The sequence below is a fragment of the Natrix helvetica genome, assembly GCF_964273705.1.
Source record: "Natrix helvetica genome assembly, chromosome: W".
In the NCBI taxonomy this organism is placed as follows: Eukaryota; Metazoa; Chordata; class Lepidosauria; order Squamata; family Natricidae; genus Natrix; species Natrix helvetica.
Window position 1 is genome coordinate 1,204,878 of NC_138555.1, and position 11,822 is coordinate 1,216,699.

The 11,822-nt window shown below is 47.5% G+C and overlaps 2 protein-coding genes across 2 annotated transcripts; both read left to right on the plus strand.

The window, feature by feature from the left end:
* Nucleotides 1-630: 630 nt before the first annotated feature.
* On the plus strand, nucleotides 631-5,288 carry LOC309400259 (uncharacterized protein; the record flags this gene model as incomplete). The annotated part of the gene is made up of 3 exons (XM_081968673.1): nucleotides 631-693; nucleotides 946-1,078; nucleotides 2,149-5,288. 3 exons carry the CDS (start codon nucleotides 631-633, stop codon nucleotides 5,286-5,288), a joined length of 3,336 nt encoding a protein of 1,111 aa, XP_081824799.1.
* Nucleotides 5,289-10,614: 5,326 nt separating this feature from the next.
* On the plus strand, nucleotides 10,615-11,427 carry LOC309400260 (GTPase IMAP family member 9-like; the record flags this gene model as incomplete). The annotated part of the gene is made up of 2 exons (XM_081968674.1): nucleotides 10,615-10,633; nucleotides 10,766-11,427. The coding sequence occupies 2 exons, from the start codon at nucleotides 10,615-10,617 to the stop codon at nucleotides 11,425-11,427; spliced, it is 681 nt and encodes a 226-aa protein (XP_081824800.1).
* Nucleotides 11,428-11,822: the final 395 nt, after the last annotated feature.

The window sequence follows — 11,822 nt, forward strand, 5'->3', positions numbered from 1 at the left end:
CCCTATTTTTCTCATTTTCACCCTATCCTGTTCTTCCAACGAAGCATTCCGATCTACACACATGGTCTGTTTTATTGGAGGATAGGTGGGTTTAGTTGCATGTCGAGCTGCACACAGACTAACGTGTAGTGAGGACAGGACAAGGGGAGTTTCCTGTCTTTATGCCCAGTGTGTCCTGTATGACAGTGGTCCCCAGCCCCCGGCTATGTATCGATACTGGTCCACAGCCTATTAGCAACTGGGAGCAAAGTTTCATCTGTGCATTTGTGGGAACTACGTAGCGTGTGAAACCATCCTCCTCAATGGTGGGATTCAAATTTTTTTACTACCGGTTCTGTGGGCATGGCTTGGTGGGCATGGCAGGGGAAGAATACTGCAAAATCCCCATTTTCTCCCAATCAGATGGGGGAGGGCCAGTCAGAGGTGGTATTTACTGGTTCTCTGAACTACCCAAAATTTCTGCTACCAGTTTCCAGACTGGTCAGAACCTGCTGAATCCCACCTTTTCTCCTCCTACCCCTCTTCCCCAGTCCATGGAAAAATTGTCTTCCACAAAACTGGGCCCCCGTGCCCAAAAGATCTCTCTGAGATTTACCTCCTGATGTTCCTGCTGTGTTGGTTTACCGAACGATGCTCCTGTTTGCCACTCTTATTGACCATCAGGATATTCATTTACACGAAACCACGTTCAGTGTCAGTATCTCTGACTTCATTTGGACTGGCGGCCCAATTCCTTCAGAGAAATCCCCTTCTCCAAACTCTTTACAGGGATGATCATCTGGCCACGAACCCAATAGCCCTTTCTTGGAACTGTTTTCAGTATTGGAGGCAGTGGGGAGAAACCTGGGGGAGGGGCTTCAAGAAGGAGTATGCAGTGTCCCCAGCACAACTCATAGAGACATCGGTCAGTCACGGCCTCCTATGGATGGTTCTTGTCTCTTGCAGGTCAGTAGAAGAGTTAGCGACACGCAGGATCCAAGCATGGTCCAGAGAGAAGATGCCCTTGAGACCCCAGCACTGGGCCGTCCCTTCCAGCTGGGGATGCTTTACGACTGTCACAAGGATGCCCTCATCCCAGGTAGGAGCTGGAGAAGTTGATGGGTCTCGGGAGGGAAGGAGGGAGGGAGATGGCCAGAGATGCACAGTTTCAGCCCAGGGACAGAGTTGAGTTCCTGGGCACATGGCCTGCTAGTAGCGGCTAACTAAGTAAAAGCTTCTGGTTGGGAATGCGCATCTGTCCCACCAACACTGCTGTGGGCAAGGCACACAGCAGGACTGGCCTTGACTACCAATCAGAGGGTAGGTTTACAAACCAAAGTCAGTGAAAGATTTGGAAAATGGTTTAAAAAAGGAGAATCCATACATAGGGCTGAAGTGAGGGGTGTAATTGTCAGGTTGTGGTCCTGGTGCTTTTCTCAGATGGGGGGGCAGGTCTGAACAGAGAAGAAGTGTCATGGCAGCCTCCCTCAGTAACCAAGAAAGAAAACACTTAACTCCATGTTTTCAGAATTAAGAGTACTTTTACTGGTTATGAAACGATAGCAGCTAAGCAAAGCAAGATCTGAGGCAAAAGTGTGCATAATCATAGACATCAATATGTAACCCAACCCCCTCCCCCTGGTAACCCTCATCCCTTGTCCAATGTGAAAATCCCTCAGGTGTCATGTGGGATCAATCTTCAAAAAACATCATCAGGACAGTTGGCCTTGGCGGGCTCATCCACTATCTCCAACATGCGCAGTAGATGGTGAGAACAAAACTCCCTATTTTCAATCTCTCCTGTACTTAAAACTTCCCTTCCCAAATACCATGCTCCCCCCCCCCCCGTTTCAATGGCATCCGAAAGCAATTGCGAAACAGAGGCTGATGAGAAGACTCTGAAACCCTGATGAAAGACAGATAGGCCACGAGAGCAAGATGTGCAGAGCAATTCCCATTCCTCTCTACTCTGTCAAAAGCCTTTTGACTTTGCTGTATTTTGCAAAATGGGAAGCTTTTATGGGGATGGATGGACAAAACAAATGAAGGAACCTTCTAAGGAAAATTATATCTCCTTTGTCCCATTTTGCTGGAGGTCCTCTGTCCAGCTATAGGTGTTTTGGAAGATGGTGTTCAATTCATGTCTCTGTTTTCTTCTGTTCCATGCAGGAGTCACCCTTTGGGATTACAGCTCTCTTCAGAAGGACCTGACCATCAAGCCTCAGCCCAAGACCGAATCTGAAATCATTGCATCTGACAGCATTGATGACAAGGCCTCCGCCCTGGACATCTCAGCCTCCCTCAAGGCCAGTTTCCTGGGAGGGCTGGTTGAAGTGGGAGGGTCAGCCAAGTATCTTCGTGACACCAAGAAGTCCAAGCAACAGGCCAGAGTCACCGTCCAGTACAAAACCACCACCAAGTATGAACAGCTGACAATGAGCCACCTGGGAATCCAGAATGTCTCTTATCCAGCCGTCTTTGAGCAGGGCACAGCCACCCATGTGGTCACCGCCATCCTCTATGGAGCCCAGGCTTTCTTTGTCTTTGACCGAGAAGTTTCTTCAACGGAGATGGTGAAAAATATTCAAGGAAGTCTACAGCTTACTGTCAAGAAGCTGATTTCCATCACGGGAGAAGCAGAGGTCAAATTGACTGAGGAGGAGAAAGAGAATGCTCTGCGCTTTAGTTGCAAGTTCCACGGAGACTTTTCTTTGGAGAAAAATCCAGTGACTTTGCAAGATGCCATCACAGCTTATGAAACTCTCCCAAAATTGTTAGGGGAACATGGGGAGAAGGCTGTGCCTATGAGGGTCTGGCTCTACCCGCTGACCAAGCTGGACACCAGAGCTGCTAAGATAGTCCGTGAAATCAGCCTAATGTTGATCTTTGATGCCGAAAGAATCTTGGAGGAACTCAATGAAATCCAGATGCAAAGCAACGATCTAGCCAAGAATCCCATTGCTGAGACCTTCCCAGAGATCAAGAAGAAGATCCAGCAGTTCAAAAATCTGTGCAAGCAACATAGGCAGATTTTCCAGAAACAGCTGGCCAGAATGTTGCCTTGCATCCGGGGAGGAGGAAAGGAGGAAGGGACTCTAGGGGACCTCTTGATGTCCGTCAAACAGTCACCCTTCAACAGCCAAAGACTCTGTGAATTTCTAAACACCAAAAAAAGAGAAATTAACTTTATCAAATCTTATCTGATTATTCTAAATAATATGGAAGTGATCTCAACTCAGAACAAGCTGGAAGAAATAGTTCTGGACCCCCAGAATGGATATGTGGTTTCCTTTATATTCACCTCTTTATATAAAAAGGAGCCATTTCTGTTGAGCTTACAGGACTGGCTTCAGGAGCAATTCTTGCAAGAATCAGCTAAGGCCACAAGATCCACTCTTGGGCAGGAGGAAGACATGGCCTGGTTTGAGGACAAAAAGTGGACCCGCAATGCTCGCCAAGCTGCCAAATCCATCAAGGACTATTTCAGTATCAACCAACCCAATGAGAAGGTCCGCTTTGTTGTGGCCTCTCTCCCAGATGTGGACACCCCAGGAGCTTCAATATACCTTTACGAAGATGGAGAGCTAGTCAGCAAGAACTTTGAGTTACCTTCAGAACCTCTCCCTTTCCTGATCAGTGAACTCAGACATGACAGCATTCAGCTGAAGTTTCAGCCAGCTGAATATGGAAAGGCTACAATCTCCAGCTATCTGGTAGAGTACAAGGTTGCAGGGGAAGAAAAATGGAATACTGTGAGGACAGAGGATACCAAAAAGATGTTCCTGCTGAAAGATCTGACTCCAAACACAGAGTACCAGTTCAAGTACGCTGCTTGTTGCAAGGTAGGCTGTGGTAAAAGAAGTGACCTAAGCCTGCCCATAAAGACCCTTCCCACCAGCCCTCCTGAGAAATTGAGAATGGTCACTGTGGCATCTTTTGTCATCTCCGTGGCCTGGATGAGTCCCAGCATCGTTGCCTCAGGAGCTGGGCTCAAGGAGTACAAGGTGGAGTACAGAACGGTGGAGGCTGGAGTTGGGAAGGACCAATGGACTGAAAAACGGACTGGGAGAAAAACAGAGTTTTACCCTATTGAAGGTTTGCAGCCCCAGACAGCATTTAGAATACGGGTGTCTGCCGTGTGTGATAATGGAGCTCTGAGTGTCCCCAGTGAGGAGGTTGAGGTCTCCACATCACTGGAGAAAGAAGATGCAGACAACATAGCTCGCCAGTTCCTTCAGGGAAACTCCCTGGTGCAGAATAGACAGCCGTTAGTGTTTGCCATTCCTCTGGAGAAGGTCCCCTCAGATGCCTCCACCTCCTCTCTCTTGTACCAGCTTGGAAAGGAGAACCCGGAAGTGCCCAACAAAGTGATCCTGGTGATGGGAGCAACAGGTAGTGGGAAAACCACTCTGATCAACGGGATGATCAATTATATCCTGGGTGTCCAGTGGGAAGACAATTTCAGATTCAAACTCATTCATGAAACCCCCCAGAGAAGCAAAGCTGGAAGCAGGACGTCTGAAGTCACAGCCTACGTGGTGAACCATCAGAAGGGCTTCCGAATTCCCTATTCTCTCACAATCATTGACACTCCAGGATTTGGAGGCGCAAGAGACACAGAGCAAGACAAACTCTTTGATGATAAGCTCCTGGAGTTTTTCTCCACCCCAGGGGTCAATGACCGTATTGATGCCATCTGCTTGGTGGCCCAGGCCTTCCTTGCCCCTCCAACTCATGCCCAGAAATGCATCTTTGATTCCATGCTCTCCATGTTGGGAAGACATGTAAAGGATAATGTGCAACTCTTGATCACCTTTGCGGATGGGGGGACCCCACCTGTCCTGGAGGCCCTCAAGGAGGCTGACCTTCCGTGTACTCAGGATGAGTCAGGAATCCCTCTGCACTTCAGATTCAACCATTCAGCCCTCTTTGCTCCCCAAGAATACGGAGGAAGCCACAATGCTGCTTTTGAAATGTTCTGGAAAAGAAACACTGACAGCTTGAAGGATTTCTTAGACTCATTAGAGATGGTGGAGACCAAGAGTTTAACCTTGACCATGGAGATCCTCAAGAAACGACAGGAGCTGGAAGCTGCTCTTAGAAGACCTCCCCCTCCTAAGATTGAGCAATTGCACCCAAATAGTTTCCAGATCAGTATTGATCCGGCAGCCATCAGGAAGCCTTCAGTCTCCAGTTACCAGGTGGAATATCGGATTGCAGAAGATAATTGGAAAAGTCTCGTTGCAAAAAACCCTAATGATCAATTCACCGTGGAAGATGTCCACCTAAATCTTCAATACCAATTCTGATGTGCGGCTGTGACTCCAGTGGGGCTCGGTCAATGGAGTGAGGCAATCACTTGCATATGTCCTATGGGGAGGCTTACTGAGGTAACTTGAGAGGGGGAGGAGGAGGGGGAGGAGGAGGGGAAAGGAGGATGAGGTACGAGAAGAATTGCCTGATACCAGTTGTAGGTGCTCCATCTCTGGAGATTTTTTAGAAAAGACTGAACAGCTACTTGTGTGAAATGATATAGCGGTTCCTGCTTGAGCAGGGGGTTAGACAGGAAGACCCCCCCAAAGTCCCCCGCTCCCCACTCAGGGAGAAGAGCCATGGGGCAGGGGGGGGGGTTTACTGAGAAATCCAAGAGAACAGGGTCCCTTCAAGCACGGAGCTGGCTATGGGGAGCTGCCAGCCACTTCTGACATCAACCCCCCCTGTTCCTGAAACCCCCAAAGTGCAGGGTCCCAAGAATTGAAGGGCTGCATAGAAAGGAGGGTGGCATGGGGGGAAAGGATCAGATGGGTCAGCCTTGAGGGCAGTGAGGAGAGGGTGGCCCTTCTTAGCCCCCCTCCAATTTGTTAAAGAGTGGGCTGCGGGAAGAGGCAGGTCGTGTCAATAGTCAAAACAGTTCTTTATTTTCAGTCAGATACACGAGAAAAAAAGCAGCTGCCTTCCTGGTAGCTCCCTCTTTGAAAGGGAACTGTTTCCCATTTGGAAATTGGACCAATGGGGGGAATGTTATGTATGTTACTCTTTTTTACCTACATAACGCCCCTCCCCTCCTGGAAGGAGCGCTGACCAATCATCATGCTTAACTTCCCTACTCGCTCAAGTAGGTGGGTCTTTGGAGTGTGCGACCCGACCTGCGTGGTTCGTTTGCTTGGCCTGAACAGTCAGGTCTGCTGACCCTCCAGAGTCGGCCAGAGGAATGGTCTGCAACTCGCTATGGGGTGTGGCAGACTCCACTGGGACTGGTCCCTGAGAACCTTTTGCTGGATGCTTGCTTCTTTGGGTGAGTGTGTGCGTGCCTGCTGTGGGCTTGAGATTAGTGAACGTTCTGAGTTTGAGGTAGGGCCTGCAATTGTTAGTACTGGTTTTTCCCCCTTTTGTTTTAGGGTAGACTGTCCCCAGCGTCCCCAGAGATGGTCAATATGCCTCCTCCAAGCCGTACCGTAATCTAATTCCACTCGGTATGATCAGGGCCCAGTTACATTGACTATTTTTGTCAGAACCCAGGTTTTGCTCCCAGTATAACTTCGGACATAGACTAAGCCCCCACCCCATACATCTAAGCCCCCCACCCCATACCTCTAAGTCCCCCACCCCATACCTGGGGTGGGTTATTGAGTCAGGGGGTGCCTCAGCATTATAGCTGGGGTGCAACCTGTCCAGTTGGGATCTTAGTTTACAGCCCATTAGTAACTCTGCTGGGCTACGATTTGTGGTGGCATTAGGGGCTATGAGTTGTTCCAGTAGAAATGTATCAATGTTACCTGGACAGTTCCCTGGGGCCCATTTGGTCCAGCGCCTCTTTTGTTGATCTAATCATTCGTTCTGCTTGGCCATTAGTGGCTGGATGAAACGGTGCTGACAATGCATGTCGGATTCCTTGCCGCGCTAAGAATATTTCAAATGTATTTAGGGTGAATTGGGGCCCGTTGTCCATATGTCTGGAAAACAATGGGTTGTGAATAATCTCTGTAACACTTTAATGACCGCTTCTGCTGTGGTAGTGGACATGATTATCACTTCAAGCCACTTTGAATACGTGTCTACCACTATGAGGAATGTTTGGCCCTGTACTGGTCCTGCAAAGTCAATATGTATCCTGGACCATGGGGATTCTGGGGTTTCCCATTCCTGTGTGGGTGCCTTGGGTGGAGCTGGCCTGGACTCCTGGCAAGGCCGGCATATAGCAATCCATTCCTCTATGTCCTTATCCATGCCCGGCCATCAAAAATAACTCTTGGCTAATGCCTTCATTTTGAAGATGCCTGGGTGACTCCTTCTAATAACCAGTTCCCTCATGTATAGTGGTATTACGACTCTCTCTCACCAGAGCAAACACCCCTTTAACACAGACAATTCAAGTTGACAAGTCTTAAACGGTTTGAACTCCCTCCCCACTGATTCCTCCGGCCACCCTCTCCACCCCCAGTTCAAAATTCATGCCAAAGTTTTGTCTTTGGCTGAATGTCTCGCGATCTCAACTGTTGTGACAGGGCGAGTGTCCAAATCATCAATCATGAGGATGGGTGTGACTTGGGCTGGGTCTTCAATGAAGCTTGGCAGTGGGCACCAGCTGAGGCCACTGGTGTGGTGGGTGGCTTTCCTGGCCGTGGAGCAGGCGGTATTGGTAGGCTGCCAGGAAGAGGTAGGCTGCCTGTCATACATGGAGACAGTATGTTTGGGATTGGTCGGTCCACTCAACTTTTAGATAGTGTTTAGAATAAAAAGCAATTGGTGCTTCATTGCCATTTGGCATCCGATGGCTGAGGACAGCTCCTATGCCAAATGGGAAGGCGTTGCATGTTAATATAAGGGGGAGAGTCTCAGTGTATCGCACCAGGATGCTTTTAGAGGTTAAGAGTTCCTTTACCACCCTGAATGCAGATGCTTCTTTGTGTCCCCAGGTCCAGTTTGCTTTTTTATCGAGTAATCTATGTAGTGGTTCGGCAACGGTCACCTTCTGTGGCAGGAAATGCTGTAAAAGTTTAAAAGGCCTAGGAATGCCTGGAAGTCTGTTTGATTCTTTGGGGTAGGGGCTTCCTTAATAGCTTTGAGTTTGCTATTGGTAGGGTGAATGCCCGACACATCAATTAAATGTCCTAAAAATTCGACTTGTGGGACACTCTGGCATTTTTCTTTTTTTAACGTTAAATCCGACTTCTTGAAACTGACTTAGAACTATCCTTAACCGATGAATTAATTGTTCTTTGTTGTTTGTGGACATGAGAACATTGTCAAAGTAGGGCACCACCCCGGGAATGCCGAGGAGGAGGCGTTCTATTATGCTTTGGAACAGTCAAGGCGCCACGTTCACCCTGAATTGCAATCGGCAGCATTTAAATGCTTCTCTATGGGTTACAATGGTCTGTGCTCCTGCAGTGGCATCATCCACAGGCAATTGTTGATATGCCTGGGCTAGGTCAATTTTGACAAAAGTTTTGCCTTTTTCCAAAACAATTCAACAAATGCTGCACAACAGGCACAGGATAAGCACTGTGTTGCAATGCCTTAGTTATTGTGCATTTATAGTCCACACAGATGCGGATTGAGCCATCTGGCTTGATCGGCATGACGATCCGTGTCTCCCACTGAGCGTAATCAACCGCTCCAAAACCCCTTGGGCAATTAGTTTGTCTAATTGTTCATCTATTTTGGGCCGGAGAGCAAAAGGAACCCTTCATAGCTTTATTCTGACAGGGGTAACTTTGGGGTCTAGATTGAAAGAGATATGGGTTCCCTTATACTTGCCTAGACTCCCATCAAAGACATCCCCAAATTCGGTTAGCAGCTTCTCAAAGTCGCCTCCTTGTACAGCATGGATGCCGGCCATTCCCAACCCCAGGGGTCTGAACCATTCTACCCACAACAGGCTGGGTCGGTTTCTATCCACAATGTCAGCTGCAATGGTCCACTGAACTCTTTAAATTTTACTTGGACTGATGCTCTTCCAAGAATGGGAATCCCTTTCTCTTGGTAGTCATTTAATATTCACTGTGGCTTTAGGTGTTTCTTCTCCATTTGTGGGGTTAGTTCCTTAATTTTCTGCCAGGACATGATTGCGAAAACTGATCCAGTGTCCACTTCCATGTTACATGGGGACCCCTCAATGTGGATCGTAACATGGAATTTCTCTGCAGTACAATCATCAGATTTCCCCTTGGTTGTCAGGTGGATCTCCCTTGTTTCTGGGTAGTGGCTCTCTCTTCACTGATCCCTCCGTCTTGGTGCCTTTCGGAACCCTGGTTGTGGGGCAAACAGCCATGTTGTGGAAACTGGATATCTCTGGTGGAAGGAACATGGTTGTATTGCTTGGCAAGCCTCTGCTATGTGTCCCTTCCATTGGCATCACTGGCATGTGGCATCTTTAAACTTACACGCCGATCTGGAATGGTTTCCCTCATACCCGGCACACCAGAATTGTTTATTCCCCACTTCCAAATGTCCTATCTTCCTTTCGAAATTTATGTGATGAATTTCATCTTCCCCATTGGTGGTTTCTTCGGATCCTGTATTCTCTTGTTGCCCAGCAGCCGCTCTGCATGCCAAATGCACACTACTTGATTTCCTGATGGTTGCTGTGGATTTATCAGAGGATTTGGCTGTCCGTGCTTTGGAGATATCCAAAGGGCACCTGCATAAACAACCCATCTTATCTCTTTGCAAGCTAAAACTTTTGAAGTGCAAGGTCAAAATGATCAAAGAAAAGAGAGAAAAAAATATTTCCAGAACTCAGCCTCCAACCTCCAAGTGGCAGTGTAACTTCTTTTCCCTCTGATGTTACTGCTCTCTTTATATTCCTTTTATACCCTTTTTATATTCCAAGCTTAAAAGAAACAAGGCTCTTAAAAAGAAAAAAAATCCCCATCCAAGCCAGTATTGTGAAAAAAAAAGATTTAATCCATAGGTTAAAAAAAAGTAGTAGAAGAAAACCCAATACTTTCACTTTAAAAAGTAGGAAGTGTTTGCAAAATTTCCATCCATAGAAGACAATTTTAAAAAAGGATAACACAATGTCCAAAATAACTTAAATTCTCCGCTTCTTTTCTTTTCTTTACAAGTTTAATTTAGTTTTAATCTTTTTTGGGCAGTCTCTTTTGTGAAAATAAAATTTCCTCACCAGATGGACACACTTTCTCTTTCTGCTTTCCCCCAGTTGCGGAGCTGTCCCGATTTCAGCAGCTTGGGGCTGGGCTTCTATTGCCGGCAAAAAGAGATTCTCTTGGATCAATCAGGGACTTTGCGATATCCCTGAAATCAGCAAGACGTACTCTTCCCTGTCACCGTCTCTTTGGGACAGTTAGGTCCAGATGGACCACTCAGCAAGATCGCACGTCCGTATCATCGCGACGTCAGCTCCCTTCTCCATAACTCCATATTTTAAAGGGAGCTGTCTAGGCAGGTCAGCCACTGACAGTCCTCCAATTTGCCGCCTGGAAATTGGACCAATGGGTGGAGCGTTACATATGTTACTCTCTTTTACAAACGCAACACATTTCCTCCCTGTATCTTCTGAGGGAAGGGAGTTCTTGTCAACCTCCCTGCAAGGCGGCCTCTCCTTTGGCTGATTTGGTTTTGCTTTTCATGCAGAAATCTCGGATTTTGTGCTGTGCGACTGGTCTGGAGATGCCTGGAAGCATTCAAGGTAAAGACTTGGCCCCTGGGGGTAGGTGGGTGGAGGGGGTGGAAGTTACTGTCCTGGGTGGAGGGAGAAGCTATGATGGCCATACACTGCTGACCAGTCTCCTTCTTCTCTCCTCTCCCCTTTGGGTTGCAGGGCCTGAACGGAGGATCGTCCTGGTGGGCAAATGGGGAAATGGGAAAAGTGCAACAGGAAACACAATCCTGGGAAGCAAAGTCTTTGAGTTTGGGCTGTCATCTCGGTCAGTAACAGAAGCATGCCAGAAGGAGGAGACGCAGCTGAAGGGCAGGAAGGTTGTGGTTGTTGATACGCCTGGCTTTTTCCATACCCATCGTCCAGACAAGGATACTGCTGCAGAAGTGAGCAAGAGCGTGAGGTTTTGCTCCCCGGGTCCCCACGTCATTCTGCAGGTGACTCATCCTTTGCGTTGCTCCCAGGAGATCTACGTGGCTCAGCTGATCAAAGAGGTTTTTGGCCCTAAAGCCAATGATTACACAATCCTCTTGTTCACCTGCAAAGATGGCCTGGAAGGTCGATCTCTAGAAAATTTTATATCTTCCAGAGATAAAAAACTGAGGAAATATGTTGCTGAATGCGGGAACCGAATATTGGCTTTCAACAACGAGGCCGAAGGGGCAGAACGAGAGGCTCAGGTGGCCGAACTGATGTCCATGATTGATGATCTGGTGCGCAAGAACAGAAATGCTCCTTGTTACACCGAAGACATGATGAAAGTCAACAAAAGACACGATTTCTTATTGTTTCCTTTTTCATCAGAGACGAGAAAGTCTCTCTAATTGAGCCTCTGCTCCCGAGGTGGCAACTCTGCCAAAGGCCACTCTCAAGCTTCAAAGGGCGATTTTGCTCTCGCAACTATTATCGCTTCTCAGCTCCCAACGAATTATTGGCCATGGGTGGGAGGTGGGGGATAGAATTGAGGTTTCAGACATCAGGATGCCAGCCGTGAGTATCTATAGATACTTTTAAAGACATGATGTAAGGAATACTTTACTCCTAGTATGGGAAAAGGTTAAAGCCAAACATTATATGAAAATATCAGCCTGGCTTTCAACAATGGAAGCACTGATACATCCAATGGTGATAAGCTAGGTAAAAATTGTAGGATATAAAGATATTTTAAATGAAAAAGGGGAACTTAAAACTAAACAGGAATTGCCGAATCAGGGGTGGG